Raw genomic sequence first — 21,783 nt, 5'->3', positions numbered from 1 at the left:
GCTTGAAGGGCCGAATGGCCTAGTCCTGCTCCTAAGTCCTAAGTGCCTATGAATTAAGATCAATTCATGTTAGATCGCCTTCCATTTGCGTGGTCAAAGAACTGTGGTGAATAATATTCAAGAAATAAGGAAATAAAACAAAACATATTCAAGTTAGTTCATAAGCCTCTTTGTTTGTAGAGAGAGGGGTTCTAATAGCAGGACTCATTGGGTAACAAGTTTGAAGTGGTTTTGCAGGATAAAGGAATATATATCAGAGCTGCTTACATTTTTATGGTTGACACACTTCATGAGGACTAATTCTCTGTAAGCCCTTTTTGCATGAGTTTGGTTTTGAAATGGTCGGCTAAGTTTCTTGATAGCTACATTCCTGTCCAGAATCGCATCATAGGCTGCACTGTAATAGGGAATAAAAAGATGCCCAAGGAAGGCTGTATCAGAAATGGCAACACACAGAAATATATTCAAATCATAAAGTTTTCAAACAATGCATGTACCATCCCTGAAATGTTATGGTGGTAGGCTGATGCATAAGAGTGCCAAATAACAACTGCACAATGAAGAGAACAAAATTGGTTGTTGTAACTTGAAGCCTTCAACAGTTTCAAACAGTTCTTCAATTACAACTTTCCTGATTATACACAGCACCACACAATGATATATCAGAACTCAGTTATCAGCATTGCTGGACTGTATCTTCACCACAGAAACTCTTAAAAAACCAAAATATAGCAAAATGTGCCAGATTTAAGTGAGCTGTATTCTTAAAATAGTTTATTTGTGTGTAGGAGGAGAAACCACACCGGAACACTATCTGAACACAGAAGCTGCTTTCAAAGGAAAATGGCCCTTTGGTCTTGACATTGTTGAATCATAAATAAATCAGATCAAACTTGTTTAGCTCAATGATGTGGTTTGAAAGAATAACATATGCATTCGAAACCGTTGTTCTTTCTCTTCAAAGGAATCACTCACCAGATGATCTTGCGATAGGTTTTTTTGGTTTCGGACTATGGTCGGGTAAATAGCCAGCCTAGGTGCGTGCTATTTAAATCTTACCCATCTGAATTGTAGAAATCAACAACATTTGGATACCAGGAATAATTTTGTAGGGATTCAGCTTCTCAGGAGTTCATCCAGATAGCTTTCCCTGTGCGCTTGCTTGTTTTCACCTTGTGGTAATGGAAGAGGCTCTATGGAGCTGACATGTCTATGTTAGTCATCCAAGCTCAGTTAATTGACTCTGAAAGGTCACAAATATATCTTGGATTATTTGTTCTTTTACGTATAATTTTGCAATTTAAGCATCTTATTGCTGATTATGCTGTTTGTTTAATCATATTCCCTGCAAATAAATTCTGTTATTTTGGACTGAATATTCTGGCCTAACTCCATGGTGCTTCCAGTATTTCAGAGTGTGCATCTCCTGTGTGGGAAAACTCCAGTAAAGGGTAATTGCCTGGCATGTGGTACACAGTCACAAATTTCAGGTGGTAGATGTGGATTTAGTGTTATGGAAGCTTTCTGCTGTGAACTGATATTTTTGTGAAGCAGTCGGTTGAAAAAAACCTGCGATAGCAAATGAATCTTGGGCAAAAACTAATTATTTTTTCAATTTGCTACACCACTAGAGTGTGCTTGCCGTGAAATACTCATTGTACTTCTACACACAAGACCTTATGTAAGGCAACTTGTAAGCAGCTTGGTTAAAAACTATGAAAACTTGCTCCGATCATGTGATGAATTTGATTTTTTTTTAAGCTACTGCCAGAAATTGTGCTCATTGATATATAGTTAGGGTTAGGCCAATATGGAATGTTGCCAAACAAATTTACTATTTCATGACACTGTAATGTGCCAATCTTGCTAGAAATTTTTTTAACATTAAATGCAGAACGTTTACAATGAAGTAATTTACTTAAGGGTTTCAGAAGACTGATACCAGCTTTTTGAGCTATTTTCCTGTAGCTTGAGATATTCTCCAACTCTCAGGTTATTGAAATTCCTCCCGAGCCTTTTACAACCCCAGAATGCCACTTCAATTTCAAGGGGAAAATTTCATTGATGATAAAACATATTTAAGCACAATGTAATGTCACCGAAGGCAGACACCTTACCCCCTTCATCAACGGCTGCGTTAGCATAAATGATCCAACAGCAGCAACCCACATTTTTCAGAGTCTCAAGTTTCTGCTGCATCTTTAATCAACAGGAAAAGCATGGTGCTAGATTTTGTCCCTCTTGGCAATAGTAACTGCTGTTCTTTGGCTTTGATTCAAGCAACAGCAAAAAAAAGTAATTGGGGAGAGTGGCACATGGACATGGTGGTCTTGTGTGAATGCTGCTATCACAGGACTACTTCCAAAACACAGTCCTGTTGGTAGTCTTTTTTCTACCCTATTATCACCATTGGGTTCGGTCTTTGCCCCAAACTCCATTCCCTTCCCACCATTTCTATCTCTGGCAACTGTCTTAGGCTGAGCAAGACAATTCCCAACCTTGGCGTTGATTCCAAGATGAATTTCTGACCACATATCTGCACTAATCCTTTCAACGTCATTAAACTTCGACCCTGTCTTGACTCATCTGCTGCTGGCACCCTCATCCAGTCTTTATCACCTAATAGACTTGACTATTCCAATGCTCACCTGCTCAGCTTCCAAAATTCCTACATAAATCTATGCTCTTCCAAAATTCTGTTGTCCATATCTTACCTCATGCCAAATTTTATTCACGAATCGCCTATGTTTACCTACCTTTGCTGGTTGCCCACCTGACAACACCTCAAATGTTAAAATTCTGATCTTTGGTTTCAAATCCCTCCATGGACGCACCCCACCCTATCTCTGTTACCTCTTCCAGACTAACAAGCTTCTGAGACCTCTGGCCTCTTGTACATCTCTGATTTTAATCACCCCACCACTGGGGGCCTTACTTTCAGCTGGTTTGTATCTGTTCAATTAAGGTAATTGCTGCTTGCTTGCTCTGTGCACCATTTCTATATTGTGTGTACGTGAAACTTAATCTGTATAATCAGTGTTGTGTTGTCTAGAGATCAGCTTTATCTAATGTAGCCACTTTCAACGTTGGCTGCATCATTTCTAAGCTATTTCCTACATTATGCTATTGGGTGAAGAACACTTCAGGAGCAAAATATCGTTCGCTTAAAAAAAATAAGGAATGGAATGAAGAGGAAGAGCACAATCCCATTCAGAAAACAAGCGGGAATACAGATCTGCATTAAACACTAGAGCGGCACTGTCTAGAGTGCATCTATTCTTGCCTTGCTGTGATTGAACACAGCTGTCAAAACCGCTAACTCACCAGACAATCCCCTGTGCTCCCGAGCCGATGGGCTTCAAGTTCTGATAGCGCTTCAAGACAGTGAAGGTTGAATCCCCAACCTCTACGCTGTAGAACTGGATGTCGCGTTTGTTTCTATTCATGGTGTCTGAATTGGTTTGACAATATGCATTCACATATAGCTGCTTCCTTCCACAATCTGCAGGGATTAAAACAAAAAAGCTCAAAATCGCGTAAGGAAATACTTTAAAGTGATGAAAATAATATAAATTGATCAGATATCACACTTGATATGGGCTTCCTATGAACCCAAAGGCAAGTTTAGAATAATCATTACACAACAAATGAAACTGAAGCTATTGGACAAACGTACAAGGTTAGACCAGCTCCTGCAATGGCTCAACAGGTTCACAGTGGGCAACTAAGACATACACACCTTTTATATTCAACATCCTCTGACTAATATCAAGGGCAGTGTTTTGCCGTCGGCGAGCAGGGGGTGGAACCCCCAACGTCATCCTGGTCCATTTTAATTTTCAGGAAGGCGGGGGTGCAGCAAAATCAGCTGCTGGTCCGCTGACCTGTCAATGGCCAATTGAGACCATTGACAGGGTCAATCATACAATTAAAGGACCTGCCCGTCCAACCTTAAGGTTGGCGGGCAGGCCAGGAGCCCCGGCAGCAAATAGATAAAACATGAAACCTCATCCACCGGCGAGATGAGGTTTCATGCAGGGTTTTTAAATTTTTAGTAAAGTTATTATGTTAATTATGAACATGTCCCATCTCATGTGACATTGTCACATGAGGGGGACATGTTAGGGAATTTTTTTTTCTATTTTTAATATTTTTAAAAGTGTAAGCGATCTCCCTGAGGTGGCACTTAGCCTCAGGGAGATGTGCGCTCTATCGTGCGCATGCGCAAAGAGCGCACTCTCGCTTTTGGGGAACACCACCCCTCCCCGCCTGCACATGGAGCGCATAGCGCTTCCCGCCGGACGTCACGCTGGGCGGGCCTTAATTGGCCCGCCCGCTTAAAATGGTAGTGGGGCCCACTTCTCCGGCGGGGATCGGCTCCCTACCCACCGGAGATTGGGTCGGGCCCGCCCGCCCGACAGGCAGAAAATTCTGCCCCAGGAATCGAATGAAGAATATTCCTGCATTTCCCACCTGCACCTTTAAAGTTAAGAAAAGTAATTGGGAAATATAACTATAAAATATTAAAACACTCAGCTGTATACACTTACCCACAAAGTTTACTTCAATGTTTATTGCCATGTGTTTGCCACACTTTTGACTCAACTTTTTTCCATTATAAATTCCCATGTCCTCATGATAATGGGAGCTTCCTACTTGCTGGTAAACAATCTAAAATCAGGAAGAGGACTCACCAGCTCTGCAAACACTTACAGACTGTTTGAACAAAGCAAGTGCGACATTGTGCTCAGCAGTAGCTGGCAGGCTTGGTGGGATACAGTTTAAAAATGTTTTTAAAGTAAAGCCTAATTAATAACAGCAGTAATAATAAAAAAGCATATGGTAATTGCACCATTGTACCAGTGGTGGCAATGTAGCACTTGTTTTGCATGATGCAGTTCCTCAGCCTGAATGGCAGAGAAGTTCTGATCACCTATATGCTTCCCAAACTGAAGTTTTGCTATTTCAGTATAAACATGAACTCAAGGTATCTAAAAAAAGAACAAAGTAATACTTTAAAAATTGAACTGAATTACATCTGTGCACCCAAATCCAAATAGGGTCTTCAACATTTGACCCTGACTCCTCCACGTGGAACACTTCAGGAGATTGACAAGTAATGTAACTAATGCATGTGTTTATTTTGTATCATATGGTAAAATAAGTGATCTGCAACATTCAAATGACCAAGACTAGACTGGCGAGCAAGTGGATGCAGATGGTTAACAAGAGCTCACTCTTAATACTCTACAACGTATAACAGGCACCTCTAAAACGTTGAATCTGTTGAATGCAAGCTAACATGGGCATGGATCAAGATCAGTCCGAATATCCATCCTGAATACCACAAACTAAAGGTCATCTCCCTCTGTTGCTGCCAAATCCTACTGTTCTAGGATCATTCTGGACAGCAAACATTATCCCAAACTCTACTCAACCACCATTTACGCTCCTGTCCCTGCCCACACATTCCTCAACTTTGCCATACACAAAGCATGTGGATGTATTTATGGAATGGAGGCCATTAGCTCAGTTGCCCTTGTCTCCTTTGGTCTCAGGTTAGACAATTAAAACACAATTGAGACACACACTGCAGATGGCAGATCCAAAGACAATGAAAATATTTACAGCCCATATCAGAAGTATGCAAAAGCTTTTTAAATTATAAAAACGTGCGTTATAATAAGGTTTCTTTAAACCGTGCTACATAAATAGAGCAAGCTGCTTTTAAGAGATTGTATCTGCTGTAGTAGACAATATTCAGCTGGTTGCAACAGTTTTAATAACATGTGAAAAAGCCAAAAAGAAAACACAGGTTCATATTAAAATCATCAGCTACTGGTGGTACATTGTTAACAGTACTACAGGCTAAACCACTACAAAATCTAGGAATACCACTAAGCAAGTGGGGCTTCCAAAGAATCTTAGGACCTGCGGGTATCATTAGTTATAATGCTTGATTCTACAGCAATTTTACAATCACACTGAAGATGACGGATAGTTGTCACCATGAAAAGCAGGATCCCGTTGTTCAGTGATTAAAATCTTTGTGAATAATTAAGTCATAGCAAAAGGAGCCATAGACCAGAGGCAATTCAGCTCTGGTGCACGCACCTGCACGCTGTTACAGGAATCGAAAATCAAAACTACCCCATCTGTCCCCCATAGCCTCCATTTTTCTCAGTTTTAAACAGGTACCCGCATATCCCTTAAAAGAAGCAAGATCTTTGCTTCAACTACTCCTTGTGGTCAAAGCTTTTATCAGAAATCAATGAATATTAAAAGATACATAATCTTCAGATCACAAGCCGCATTTCCAACTGTTTAGAAACCTGAAGTTACTCATTTTCTCAGCAGAAACTACATACTTTTTTTTTTTGAGTGTCGATTCATGAGATTAGGGGAGTGATTACCTTATGAAAAAAAAGAGTCCATGCAGGAGAAAAAGACACAGGCCAGAATTTTACCTTCGGCGTGTGGGTGTGTGTCCAACACGCCAGAACGTAATATGACGCGCGATGATGTCGGGCGTGCGTCCCGACACCACCGTGCACTCAAACGCGATATTTCCTTCGCTGTGTGTCCGACAATAATTGAAAGGCCTATTAAGGCCATTAAAGGAGCTAATTAAGTTGAAATTTACGCTGCCCGTTCAACCTAACGGTTGGCGGGCAGGTGAAAAGACCAAGCACCTTTACATTTTTTAGGAAACCTCATCCACGAGCGGGATGAGGTTTCCTAAATCTAATACTAATTAAATAAAACCTTTGTTTTGACATTAAAAACATGTCTCATCTCATGTGACACAGTCACGTGAGGGGACATGCTTCATTCAATTTTTACTGTATTATTAATTTTTTTAAAAAGCGCTTCAATCTCCCTGAAGCAGTTCCGTGCCTCGGGGGGATGGAAGCGCTCTTTCGCGCACTGGACCCAACTCTCCCTCCTCCTCCCCCCGTCCGCCCACACAGGTAGCGCTCAGCGCTGCCACTCGCATTCCATGCTGGGCGGACCTTAATTGGCCTGCCCGCGAGAAATCGGGATGCGGAGCCGATCGCGGGCAGCAGTCGGCTCCCCGACCACCCCCGCTCGCTCCTGCCGAGCCCACCCGACGAGGGCAAAATTCAGGCCACTGTTAATTTACAGAATCTTGACACCATCCACTGCGAAGAGTTCATGTTTTGAAACGTAACCCATAGCAATAGGGTTGCTCAGGCACCATCACCACTCTACATAGATCACAAGACCAATTCAAACTAGACTGCTCATTCCAAATGTCATATTATAAAAAAAGCTCATTTGCAAGGTAATCTTAACTAAAATTAAACAGTCTACTGGAACAGCTTCACTACTGTACACTTGCACAATGAGTTTACTAGTTTAACTTAGCTAAATACAGAAGCAAAATATTTGAAGTTCTATTAACCTATTTCTGGTAATAGTTTATTGATAATGGTGAAAAGAATGTAACAATCCAAAGCTGAATGATGGCCAAAGTAGCAGAACACAAGATGGAGCGTTAACCAGAACTGCGCTTAGAAAACCACGATAACACCGAAAAACCAATGGCAGGAGAAAGGGATGTGGCTAGCTGAAATTTGCACAAGCCTGGTGTAACTGAGAAAACCTTGATCACTTTCCAAATCTCCGGGCCCGGGAGGTTCCAACAGGTCAATCCAATAAATAAGTGCAAACATATCTGAGTTCTAGGTTGCCTGGGCTTCGAGGGCCTGTTATCTGTGCTCAGGGTGCTACTTCAGGCCTCCAAACTACAGCTATGACACCAGTTTTAACAAGCAAGGCGAAGGAGCATTTGGATAGCAAGAAACATGGATTTAAGAGAAAGATCTTGTTTGATAAAGCCAAACAATCAAAGGCATAGGTTTTGTTGAATGGGTTTAGTGTAAACTGGGTCACAAACATTGCATTATCTACCTCCTGTCAGAAATGAAACCCAAATAGAAAACTACTTCCCCTACCCCTATTTGCAAAATCTTATTTGACTGATATCTTCCCCACCAATAGAAACAATTTGGTCGTTCTCCTTGAACGGTTTTCTGATAACTGCCCAAGTCACAAGTGCAACTGAAATTGAAGCTTCTGCTTATGAATTTGACAAGGTGGCAATTCACACCGTGCACCTTTGTGTGGGCTGAACTGCAGCTATTGATGGCCACCTACAGAAGGCAGATTGATCCTTTGTCAGCCTCATGAGCCTGCCATCTCCATGTAATTGCACTATGCATTTTCACTATCTACAGACAAGTACCTTTGCATTACTCCTATTTGAGTTGATTTCAAAAAGGAAGCTCGGAATTCAGCTTGGTTGTTACTCAAGTTGTTTACTTTTTTTTAAAAATCAAATTGAAAACCTATTTAGGGATAACTACTATACCTAGAGAGAGAGAGATTGGAGCTGTTTGGAATGTAAATCCCCTCTAATGTCTCTCAGTTTATTTGCTGGCTCATAGCTTCAACACATATTTTCCTAGTTCATTCTGCAGCCCTCATTTTGTCAGGGAAACTGTTTTGATTGGGACAAGAGTTTTTCTATAGCTGCAGAGTCTCAACACAAATGGTTTACAATGAAATAAGTTAATCAAATCCAAACTCACGCTTAACCAATTGATTTCACTCAAAGCTTTCGGCTAAATGAGATTTTGCTATAATTGTTTTCTGAAAATCCAAAGTACAGCAAAAAAATACACAATTAATATAAAGACAGCAGGGAACCCAGGATAGCTTAGGGAATAGATAAGAAGTTGGTTAAAATAAGAAGCAGAGTGCTTGTGAGAAGTGCACTACCGAGTTGGAGAGAGAGCAGAGTATAACTTGGGGGTTGGACTCCTGCTGTTTCGACGCTACATTAAAAAGGACCAGATATCAAAACCAAATGCCATCAAATTTGCTGATAACACAAAATAGGGAGAGTAAAGGTTTACAGAAATACTGGCAAATTATACTTAAAGCTGAAATGTGAATTATTGCACATTTATTTACATCCAACGTGCAAAGCATCTACAAAATAAGCAGCAAATTGCCAGAGGGGAGCTTAAAAAAGGAAACTAGAAGCACATTGCACTTTCAGTACCTGGGCAATGTAGAAAAGCAACACAAGTCAATAGAATGCTAGGATATATGGTGTGAAAGTCTCCAGAGGTTATGCTTGGGATTTACAGCATCATGATCAGATGACATTTATACTACATACTGTAACAAGGGGCGAGAATAACTAATACAGATTTACAAAGTCTTTTAAACAGCGGCATTGCCTGACCAACGTTGTTAGTTTTTTCTAGGCTATGTCGTACATACTGCTCCTATCAACAGCAGAATGAAAGACCAAGCTTGCAGTGTGTTTGCAATGCTGTGACAGAGAAAGTTTAAAACCTTACATAACCAGTTATAATCTGTTATTTTTAATTGATCAAGTCATAGCACCATAAAAAAGGACAAAGATGTCCAAGCGGGAAAGGAGTTGAGGGAGGAAGAAAGATTAAAGAAGTTCAAGTTCTACAGTCACGAATGATGGCAATGAAGGTGAACTCATCAAGCTATACAAAATAATAAATAGCAGGGCAAAGCCAGAATATTACTTCAAACAAAATCGCTTATAGCTGGTTGTTTCATCAACCCTTCAATTTTAGGCTATAAACCTTCACAAAATTTGGAAGCAGCTAAAAACGTTGGTGGTCTATCGATTAGCTTCAAGTCTTCTTTCTTGTAGTCGGAGATGGAGACTCCACATGTTTACACAAGGATGTACTGATAATTTGTTGTCTAGTCATTTACCCAAACAAAGTGGCCTTGATTTTCTTCTTTATTGCCCCAAACTGTCCATTAGAAAAAAGTTCCGACACAGCAGTCATAAGATGCAAATCCCACACAATGACATGGTCTAGATGACCGTGTGGAGACAGACATTTGTAAACATTACAGCATGCAAACCATATCTTCTCTTTACAGTAAGCTCCTGTTGACCCGAAAGCCATTTGGAAACAGCAGGATTCTGAAAATTGTTAAATCTCCTTAAAACTTATCACATGACTATTTGCAATGGAAGGTAAGCCTTTTTGAAAGGCACGGACCGTTGTCCAAGGGTACAGAATACTCCCAAATTAGTCATGTGGAGACACTGCAACACTGTTTCCTCAGCAGCAGCTGCATAATTAATAATTATGTCCCATTTGGACATAATACTCAGTCAACCGAATGGTGTTTAATGCAAAATACAAGGTTTTCTTACATAAATGGATGCATGATATAGACCAAATGCATGGTTAAGAATCTCCTTGTGCACATTTTTAACCATGTAGGATGTAACTGATATTCACAACTGTATATATAATACTTAATTTTGATAAATAGATTTTAAATCACAAATATGTATCTGCAATTTAAGGCTGTCTAGATAATGTCAACAAATGACTTTTTAAAAGTTAAATTCTTCACCCATGTCCTTACTTCGTTGCAAGAGTCACATGAGAACGCAAAGCATACCATTAACCTCTTAGTATGACTTTCACCCCAAGTTATCAAAAATATAATAAATCATGCTTCAGAAAATATTAGCGTTATAAAGCTATATCACCATTTCTGAGCTGATCCAACTTTATTGGCCTATAAAGCCAATCAGGCTTTAGGCTCATAACTGTATATACGGATGACTACAAATTATAGGTCAATAAATTCCACTGCTTTAGTGAGATATTCCATGATGTAATAGAAAGACAATAAATACATGATTTATCCTAATTGTTGGAGACACAGAGGAATAAATCATATTCCAGAATCTCTCTTGCCTGCTGTCCTTTTATCTTCCTAATGTCTGACCGTGGTACAGCACAGATGTCAAAGAGAAAAAGTAGTATTTTTAATGACTACGCTAATATCATATTTAATGAATTAGGTCCCTAATCTCCACATAATGAACCAGATCTCAGAAAATTACCGAATGACCTCCATTGGCTTGTTTCAGCAATTAACACAGCGTATGGACAATAAACTCAGACTGAAGCTTATACTTAAGTAGTTAATGAACTGAGCAAAGCATTAAGCAGCTGCCCCAAACCCAAGTGATTTCACAAAACACAATCATCCAAGGTTATGCCTACTTGCTAGCTACTGACATCTATACTCAGCTTAGAGACAGCAATTCAGAGACTGCATTTCTGATGTATGAAACTTTCATCGAGTTTCATGGAAGCAAAGATCAATATCGCTTTTATTAAATTGGGCAATGCCTTTCAAATAGTAGTTCTATCAGTTGGCAGTGCACAGCTTCAGCAGTGACTACTTGGCTCTGCAATCTGATCAGGGTAAGCATCAGGCCTTGGACATTCACATGCACACGTTCACATGCCAAACCTTCTGGTAACACTTCCCAGCAGTTGTCCCAAGCCTCTGAATTTCCTGGTCACCTATATGATGAGCAGCTCCCTTCAAGGTGGTGAGAGGAGTTAGGAACATAAGAATTGCCCAAACGAAAAACAGAGGGCCATCCAGTACGCCTTCGATCAGCCTTATAGTTGCATGAGTTGTTGGCTAACCATAGAAATTAATCTCTATCAATTAGTCTACAACAGACGTGACATGAGGAGAGGAAACTAGTGGTTGAGCTCTGGGAACCACAGGTTAAAAGCTCCTCCCACGAAAGTGCTACCGCTTACCACATATCTTGTCTCAAATTACTCATATACTGTATCCTAGTCTGAGCTACATAGCACATCTTGAGATGTGACTTCGGCCTCAATATTCTGGATAAATCTAGAGGGTCATAAATAAGACAGCTACTAACAAATCAAATAAGGAATTAAGAGAAACACTTCTTTACCCAGAGGAGGGCGAGAACATGGACCTTGCGGCCACTTGGAGTAGTTGTGACGAGCAGCATAGATTAATTTAGCAGAAAGCTAGATAAGTACGTGAGGGAGAAAGGAATAGAAGAATATACAGAAAGGATTAGATGAAGTAGGATGGGATATGGTTCATATGGCTGAAGTATAGGCTAAAATCCTTTCTCCCTCCAATAGTCTTGGCTTTTTGCTTTAAATTCGCAGTTTGGCCATGGATCTCAGGCGTGTGCTGAAGGAAACCTTTCTGTCACATGCTTAAGAATTCTGAAGGATTAAGAAGGTAACTCAAGGGTGCAGAGCAACCATATATGCTTGAGCACACCAAGTCCTCAAACCAGATCAGCAAGCAATTGGAACAGCTGAACTGCAGCCAGCAACAATATCCATAAACACAACTGCCTCAGTGAAGTTCTCACATCACAAACGAAAAACTCCAAGCTTAAGAGCGTCCAACCATTGGTATTTATCCACGAATCAGTGCATAAGCACAAATTTAAGACTAATGTAAACCTAACAGAAAAAAACTCAAATCACTTCACCCTAGACTTAGACATCAGCAGATTTTAACAACAGAAAGATTCACTGTGGTTATGGAGGTTACTTTAATTTGTATAATACTACTTAAACAGAATCCATCACGTGGGTTCAAGTGCATCAGATGATCCAGCAATATCAAACACAATAGAAATTTCAGCATATCTTGTTAATAAAGGACCTGAGGATACAATTCTATGCTTGATTGATACATAAACAGCTGGAAACCATTTTGTGAATCATAACATTATCTTTGGTTTTTCTTTGAATCAGAGGTTGCAAATCAATGTCACAACCAGCTCTTCAATGAAGTTTTTACCCACTCCTCCTAATATTCCTTTCTTTGACTTGAAATGCATTTTTGCTCAATTATTCTTCCATAATGCATTGGTGCACATTTCTCTGTTAAAGATGGTATATACTTGCAACCTGTTCTTGATGGAAGGAATTCCACAATGCAGAACATGAAGACTAAAGATTTACCATTGATGAAGAAGCAAAGGGTATAGCTACTGCAAAGGTAACAGATGCAGAAAAGATCAGAGTGAGCTCACGGATGTTGAAGATATAGAGTGAAGCAATACCATGGAATATCTTCCACTTGCTTGGGTGAGTGCATCTGCAGCAACATTCAAAAAGCTTGAGGAAGCAGTCTGCTAAATCGGCACTTCACCCTTCATCTAACACTGGTGCATCGTGGCTACAATGTGCACTATCTACAGGATGCACTACTGCGCCTTACCAAGGTTTCTTCGGCAGCACTTCCCGAACCCACAACCTCAACCACACCAAGGACAGCAGATGCATGGGAATACCATCATCTCCAGGTTCTCCTCCAAATCACAAACTATCCTGGCTGTTCTTCCACAGTCATGGAGTCCAAATCCTGGAACACCCTATCCAACAGCACTGCAGGAGTACCTTCACCACACAGACTGCAGTGGTTCAGAAAGGCCAACCACCACCACCACCACCACCTTCTCAGGGTAACTAGGGCTGGATAATTAAAGCCGATCCTAATCAGCAGCACACACATCACAAGAATGACAAAAAAAATATTATTAAAAGAACAGGCTTTTAAAATCCATTGTGCTGGAGAATAGCAAGGGCAGGGGTAATTGCTGAGTAAGACTTACTATGGAATAACATACAGGGAATCAAGCTTTGGGTGGATTGAGGTTTGTGTAGAATGAAGATCGAGAGCTAGAACAGAAGAATTGGAGGAAGTCAAGCTTGGAGATGAGTAAAGCATTGTTTGGGCAGTGACTGACTGTTATTAAGGAGCAGAAGAAAGATATCCCGATGATGATAAACCAGGTGGACATCTGAAGCCAAGTTTAGGATCAAGCAAAGCACTCAGGCCACTCAGTGCTGGTTCAGTCTGAGTAAATCAATAGGAGGGGAATGGGTCAGGGTTAAGTTCCAAAGTTTAGACAAGTGTCAAGTGATGGGCTCAAGGTTAAGCTGGAGAAAGCTCTGACTCTTGTCAAGGATAGAGGAAGAGAGTTGAGGCTGGGTGCCCATTAGCAGACTTATCTAAAATTGTCCATACTTACAGATGATGTCACCAGGAGTCAGCTTAGAAACAAAAGGTAGGAGGGGCTTGTACTGAATCTTGGTGCATGCTAGAGATGTGCAGGCATAAGATGTGAACCCTTTTCAGGAAATGTGCTGGCTATTTTGGGTAAAATAGAAACAGAACCATATTGTGTAGTGCCACAGGGATGGAGCACAGTAGGATTTGATCATGGAAAACAGAGTGCTCCACTGGAGGGTGAGAACAAGCACGAGGGGATTGCAGTGGTACAAACCATTGTTAGTGAATTTCTCATTGTTACAAGACCAGAGACCAAATGGGAAGAACTGAAAAAACAGAGAAGCGAGTAATTGAGGTGAGGTGGCACACGGCAAAGATGTTTACGACATTAGAGAGGAAGAGGTTAGAGATTAGCAGCTGAAGAGAAGTGAACAAGAATCAAGAGGGAGCTGATGGTGGCAGTTTCAAAGAGGGTGGGAAACACGGCCAGAAGACAGTGTGCATGTAGTGGACAGTGTGATGAGCATGAGTGTTGAACTGGAAGGAGAACAAGGGAAACAGATTGCCGATGTCAGGTGAGTTTGATAAAGCTTTAGTGGGGGAGAAGAAATAGAGTCTTTTGAGGTGGGGCAGCAAGAGATGGAGGCTAAAAAATGATTTGGCTTCGATTCTGGAGATTAAGGAAGACATAAGCTCTTTACTCTTGGTTTCAAGGCAAGATTGTATGGCTGGGTGAGGAGGTTCAAAAGAAAGTGGCTTGTGCTCCTTTGTCGTGGAAAGGTTTGCTGTTTAAGATTGTCATCTAGCCACATTTGGCAGTAGATATCCAACTGGTTTTACTTCACATCCCCACTCAAAATCTCCTCATTGGATGCTACAAACCATAGCTGCCATTTTCCACTCTCCCCATTGGGTCTCAATACCTCTTCCCATTCTCCGTCACTATTCCTTAGAGTTGTGCACAGAATGATTGCATTTGTCCAACCTGCAGGCTACTTCTGAGCTACAGCTAATCAGGAGCAGGTGGTGCTGCACTTTTCACTGCAGGCAATTTAAATAGAGGAAAACTACAATCGAAGAAAGGGTGAACTGCAGCTCATAAGCGGAGGTTAGCCGATAATTGTATTAACCAAACTAACATGAATTCTGATCTAGCTGTCACATGATAGGCAATGCACAACCTCCATAGGTTCCTTCTCTGACAATCACTGTGAATTACGGTCTGGTGACAACACTGGTAATGTGGGGTGGAGTAAAAACAGAAAATGCTGGAAAAATTCAGCAGGTCTGGCAGCATCTATGGAGAGAGAAACAGAGTTAACGTTTTGAGTCTGTATAACTCTTCTTCAGAGCATGTGGGATGGGTTTGGTTTACAAATTTATTCACGAGAATTGCTCAAGAGTCCAGTAGTGCTGTTTCTTGGTGTAAAATTAAATACAATATTCAACATTACTACAGAACAAATATATCCATCCTACTCAATCCAAACATTACACTCCCACATTTCCATGAAATGGCTTTCTTTCAGCACCATTTATTTTAAAACAAGTTAAATGACTGCTAAAATAGAAGAAAATAGTTTCAAACAAATCTTTCAAGAGTCTACGCCCTGGTATAATGTTGAGGCAGCGGCAGAAACAAGCTCTTGTTCTCATGTTCTATATTTTTGATTAGCTTTTGATGTTCCTCAGAGATAAGGTATGTCAATGGTGGAGCACCCAGTGTCAGCCTGAAGTATTCCTAGGTCATGTAATGGAACAGTGTTACACACTATCACAGCAAAGTACGTCGACACCACCTATTGACCTTATGAGCTGCACACACCAGTATACCCCAGTCTGTTGGTGCTTAGATTTCTTTCAGGCTATTCTCAGTGATGTCGCCATGAGGGTGAATAAATCCTAAATGAGAACACCAAGATCTGCTTGTGTCAAAAACTTAAGGTGCAGGCAAAATAATTGGCTTATGAGGCTTTTACTTATGGGACAGAGAAGGGCTAAAATTTTGAACAGTTTTGATATACGTGACACTAATGTCAATTTTTACACTGTGGGCTGGGTGCAAAGTGGCCAAATACATTTTTTTTATAGAAATCTTAAAGTTGGCAGGAAATGGGAATTTCCATCCCATCAAAGATCGCATGTTCTAGAAGTCACTATGTACTAACCCACTACCTCAATTTTTCAGAAAACAGCACACAAATTCCCTATGCTCTGTGACCTCTCCTCTGTATGTCTCATAATCAAGACTACTCGCTTCTGCAGTTTCTACAAACTAAAATAAGCATATAAAAATGGATGGAGTTGTGAAAGTTGCGGGTAGGAATGTGTCTCGGTCGGTGTAGTGAAAGTGGGCCCTATCGGATCACCCTGCCCATTATAGGCATTTAATTATTTAATTACATTGGCTACACAGGAGCTGAATTATCAGGTACTTTGTATAACAAGTGGCTGACCCAATACCATTTGGCACCCCGCCCAAGATGAATTTCTACCCTGATCCCCAAAACGCCAGGGGGAATTCCATATATGATAAAGTGCCATTGAATCAAGAAAAAGCAGTGCTCTCCATTATGGGCAATAGTGATAGAGAAAGTAATCAATTGAGGCGGGGGGGGGGGGGGGGGGGGGAGTCAGAATTAGAAAATGCAATCCTCCACATCACATTCAATCAAAAAGAGAATTTGATTTATTCAGTAACAGTAAACCTGTGCCTTGCCTGTAATATTGAATTTTCTAAGAAAATGTCTCCTGCAGATTTTCAAACAGCCACAGAAGAGAAATCAACCTCACTGAAGGGATTAAAAATAGAACTGGAGTTCTGCAGCTCTCTGCCACCCACCGAATATCTTCGCAACAAGAAGGATAATGTGGCCAAGACCAGGCTTTGTGTAAAAACACAACGTTCAACTCGGTGGAGTCTTTCGCCTGGAAAGTATCCTTAAACAAACGGGGGAGAATTCACGAAGATAAAAGCTCTGAAGAAGGGTCATATGGGACTCAAAACGTTAACTCTGTTTCTCTCTCCACAGATGCTGCCAGACCTGCTGAGTTTTTCCAGCATTTTTGGTTTTTGTGTGGGGGAGAATTCAATATTGGAAGCAAGTCGTGAGCAGGAAATCAATGTAGTGATATTACATTTTTTCCTTCTGGCATATTTCCTGGTTTAATTTTCAGGATTTCATTACCTCAGATCAATGTAGACATAGGGACAAACTTGCTAAGATTAATGGAGTCAAGTTATAAATTTCCCTGAAACCTAGTGCGAACAATGGATATTTAAGCAAGCGATTCAAGAGCTATCTTGTTAATTATTTAATTACACCAATATACTAAAAATATTCTGTATGCACGAACTCCCTGCCCAACAACCTGGTGTGGTTTTTGCTCATCCCTGCAAGCCAACATTTAATATCAAGTGTCAAGCATTCAGAATAGAATTGCAGCAAGTCATGTTGCCGTTAACAATGCAGCTGCAAACTCTGGCCAGTAAGTGGTGGTAGCAAGCTAGTTTCTTAAGTGTTACACATGCAAGGTTTCTATGATTGTGATGTCTTAGGGCTATTTGGTTTTAAATGAATATCATGGCTTGAACCAGTATCTTTAAATGTAGGTTAAATGGAAGGAGTCACATGATCTACACTTGAACCTTACAGTAAAGCTGGGTCTGTCTGCAAGCATGACCCAGACCTCCCTGTCGCTTGCCATTTCAACACTCCACCCTGCTCTCATGCCCACATGTCCATCCTTGGCCTGCTGCAATGTTCCAGTGAAGTTCAACGCAAACTGGAGGAACAGCACCTCATCTTCCAACTAGGCACTTTACAGCCTTCCGGGCTGAATATGGAGTTCAACGATTTTACATCATGAACTCTCTCCTCCATCCTCACCCCCTTTCCGATCCCCGCCCCCCCTTTTTTCCCCAATAATTTCTATAGATTTTTCTTTTCCCATCTATTTCCATTATTTTTAAATGTATTTCCATCCATTGTTTTATCTCTACCTTTTAGCCTATTTCGATCCCTTCCCTTCACCCCACCCCCACTAGGGCTATCTGTATCTTGCTTGTCCTGCTTTCTACCCTTAAATAGGACATTCCTTAGATAACATCACCACCTTCAACACCTCTTTGGCCTTTTGTCTATGACATCTTTTGGTTATCTCCACCTATCACTGGCCCTCTATCCAGCTCTACCTGTCCCCCCCCCTTAAACCAGCTTATATTTCACCTCTTTTCTATTTTTCCTTAGTCCTGTTGAAGAGTCATTCGGACTCAAAATGTTAACTGTGTTCCTCTCCGCAGATGCTGCCAGACCTGCTGAGTTTTTCCAGGTATTTTTATTTTTGTTTTGGATTTCTAGCATCCGCAGTTTTTTGCTTTTATTATAGTAAAGCTGGGTTGTTTATTGTGAGATGAAGAGAAGCACAGTGTATTATTGAAAGGGAGGGGACAATGACAGCTGTTTCTAAGTCCACAATGAGAAGACCCTAAGTCTCCTAAAACCCAGAAAGGTGTTATTGGTATCAAGTCATAAATAGGTGTGCTGCAACCTATCTCTTTGTTTCTAAGATGAAAAGCAGTGGTAATTGAGATAGCTGATTATCTTTTCTACTCTTGGATACTGAGCTATTGTTTCCCCTGTTGCCAAAAGAGGGTAAATAAAAGCCATAGACCACAAAAGACCATAAGCATTTCTCTCCATTAGACAGAGAGTGAGAGAGAGAATTAAGTCATATATAGCTTGAGGGGCACAGAAGCCATTTAGAGATCAGATTACAGGCTTCCCTATAAACCCCGAGATATCACAGAGAGAAGGGGAGCTGCAGTTTTTGGTCTTGGGTGATCTGCAACTGGCTGGGAGGGTAAGAGAAAAAAAAAGGTTGGCCAGGCCTGCACCTTATGCAGAGAAAATGCTGACCAGCATTCAACATGCAGAATGCAGGTGGGAGATCGCACCCAGTCTGAAAACCTAGCTCGTGAGGAGTTAAAACAAAGCGGGAGAGTTTTCCTGGCTGATTGGAGAGTTTTCCTAGCTGAAGTTTGAGGGAGAATCCCCAAGAAAAACTCTCACTACAGAAGATAGCATTGGGAAAGGGAAAAGAACAGAAGCAAACCCCTTGGGAGCTGCAAAACACTTTGGATTGGTTCCGGAAGAAGTGAATGTCTACCTAAGAGACTGAGTTACAATACAAAATTGGGGGTTTCGGTTGTTGGTAATAGTAGAAAACGGCAAATTTCATTCAGTTGCTTGTAGTATAAGTTGCCTATGAAAATTGTTTAATTAATAGTGTTTTGGTCTTTGGTCATTGATACAGTAAAAGTTATCTTAAAATGTGAAATCTTGCTGTGCCATTCTTTTATTTAATACCCGGAAGTTCAAATTCCTCTTTAAACCATTCTCAGTCTCTACAGAGATCATTACAGAAGTGTCCCTCCTAGCTCCGGTTCTATCCTTTGTTTTTATTCATTCATGGGACGTGGGTGCTGCTAGAGATACTCCTCATCCTTACCTGCCCTTGAGAAGATGGCAATGAGCTGCCTTCTTGAACCACCACAGTCCATGTAGTGTAGGTACACCCACAGTGCTGTTAGGAAGGGAGTTGCAGGATTTTGACCCAGTGACAGTGAAGGAATAGCGATACAGTTCCAAGTCAGAATGGTGTTTGACTTTGAGGGGAACATGCAACAGTGGTGTTCCCAAGCGTTCACTGCCCTCGTCCTTCTAGGTGGGTCCGCAGGTTTGGAAAGTGCCGTCGAAGGAGCCTTAGTGAGTTTTTGCAGTGCATCCTGTAGATAGTACACACTGCTGCCACGATTCAGTGGTGGAGGGAGTGAATGTTTGTGGAAGGGGTCCCAATCAAGCAGGCTTCGTCCTGGATGTGTCGAGCATTCCGTCACACTCCTGTCTTGAGCCCTATAGGTGGCTAGCAGGCTTTGAGGAGTAAGGAGATGACATACTCACCACAGAATTCCCTGCCTCTGGCCTGGTCTTGTAGCTACAGTACATATATGGCTGGACCAGTTCAGTGCTGGTCAATGATGACCCCCCAGGGTGTTGATAATGGGAGATTCAGCGATGGTAATGCCATTGAATGTCAAGGGGATATGGTTTGGATTCTCTCTTTTGGAGATGGTCATTGCCTGGCACGTGTGTGGTGTGAATGTTACTTGCCACTTATCAGCCCAAGCCTGAATGTTGTCCACGTCTTGCTGCATATATGAATGGACGGCAGGGTCCAGAATGGCACGGAACACTGTAACCATCAGCAAGCATCCCCATTTTTGGTCTGGTGATGGAGGGAAGGTCAGTGAAGATGGTTGGGCTTTGGATACTATCCTGAGGATGCAATGTCCTGTGGCTGAGATAATTGGCTTTAAACAACCACAACCATCTTCCTTTGTGCTAGGTATGACACTAGTCCGTATATGTTTAAAAAAAAACATCAATTGACCATGGGCAACACCATGAGCCATTTGGCAGACTGTGGCATCAAGAAGCCCTAGCAAAACTGGAGTCAATGAGAATCAGAGGGAAAACCTACCACTGGTTGGAGTCATACCTAGCACAAAGAAAGATGGTTGTGGGTGTTGGAGTTCAATCATCTCAGTCCCAGGACATCACTGAAGCAGTTCCTCAGGGTGGTGTCCGAGGCCCAACCACCTTCAGCTGCTTCATCAATGGCCTTCCTTCCATCATAAGGTCAGAAGTGGGGATGTTTGCTGATGATTGCACAATGTTCAGCACCATTCACAACTCCTCAGATACTGAAGTAGTCCGTGCCCATATGCAGCAAGACATGGACAACTTTCAGGCTTGGGTTGACAAGTGGCAAGTAACATTCCCACCACGAGAAGCAGGCAAAGACCATCGCCAGCAAGAGAGAACCCAACCATCTTCCCTTGGCATTCAATGGCATTACCATCGCTGAATCCCCCACTATCAAAATTCTGGAGGGGGGGGGTTACCATTGACCAAAAACGGAACTGGACCAGTGATCTAAATAGCATCTACAAGAACAGGTCAGCAGCTGGGAATTCTGCAGTGAGTAACTCACCTCTGACTCCCCAAAGCCTGTCCACCATCTACAAGGCACAAGTCAGGAGTGTGATGAAATACTCTCCATTTGCCTGGAAGAGTGCAGCCCCGTCAACACTCAAGAAGCTTGACACCGTCCAGGACAAAGCAGCCCAGTTAAGTGGCACACTATCTACCACCTCCAACATCTACTCCCTCTGCCACTGACACACAGTGGCAGCAGTGCGTACCATCTAAAAGATGCACTGCAGGAACTCAACAAGGCTCTTTCAACATCATCTTCTAAACCCACAACTTCTACCACCTGGAAGAACAAGAGTAGATGCATAGGAACACCACCACCTGCAAAGTCCCCCTCCAAGCCACATACCATCTTGACTTGGAGCTACATCGCCATTCCTTCAGAGTTGTTGGGTCAAAATCCTGGAACTCCCTCCCTAACAGCACGGTGGGTATACCTACACCACACAGACTGCAGCGGTCCAAGAAGGCAGCTCACTACCACCTTCTCAAGGGCAATTAGGGATGGGCAATAAAAATGTTGGCCTAGTCAGTGATGCCCATGTCCTCTGAAAGAATGAGAAGAAATTTGCTAGTATTGGATTGGATATGCAGCAGTACACCAAGACAGACAGGTGAAATGAACAAACACATGTTAGATAAAATTTAACGTAGAGAAGCGAAAGGGACTACATTTTATTAAAAAGAATGAGAGGTAATATAAACTAAATGGTACCATTTTAAGAGGAATTGTAGGAAAGAGACCTGGGGTGTATGTACACAAATCTATGAAGGTAGTTGGACAAGTTGAGCAGGGATT

The 21,783-nt window shown here is 41.5% G+C and overlaps 1 protein-coding gene across 4 annotated transcripts in view; it reads right to left on the bottom strand.

Annotated features, from left to right (window-relative positions):
• mapk8a (mitogen-activated protein kinase 8a) overlaps positions 1-21,783 on the bottom strand; it is a 485,513-nt gene that overhangs the window by 31,409 nt on the left and 432,321 nt on the right. For 3 of the 4 annotated variants that reach the window (XM_078530729.1, XM_078530727.1, XM_078530728.1), the window contains exons 2-3: positions 3,325-3,502; positions 268-397 (exon numbers count right to left, since the gene is read on the bottom strand). In XM_078530729.1, the coding sequence (XP_078386855.1) occupies positions 268-397; positions 3,325-3,446 (252 nt within the window). In that variant the 5' untranslated portion in view covers positions 3,447-3,502. Of the gene's footprint in view, positions 1-267; positions 399-3,324; positions 3,503-21,783 lie in introns of all 4 variants that reach the window. The other variant, XM_078530730.1, reaches the window with a different exon arrangement.

Source organism: Cetorhinus maximus, chromosome 27 (assembly GCF_964194155.1).
Source record: "Cetorhinus maximus chromosome 27, sCetMax3.hap1.1, whole genome shotgun sequence".
Taxonomy (NCBI): Eukaryota; Metazoa; Chordata; class Chondrichthyes; order Lamniformes; family Cetorhinidae; genus Cetorhinus; species Cetorhinus maximus.
Note: the sequence above shows the minus strand (reverse complement) of the source record. Positions and strands in the feature narration are given on the sequence as shown.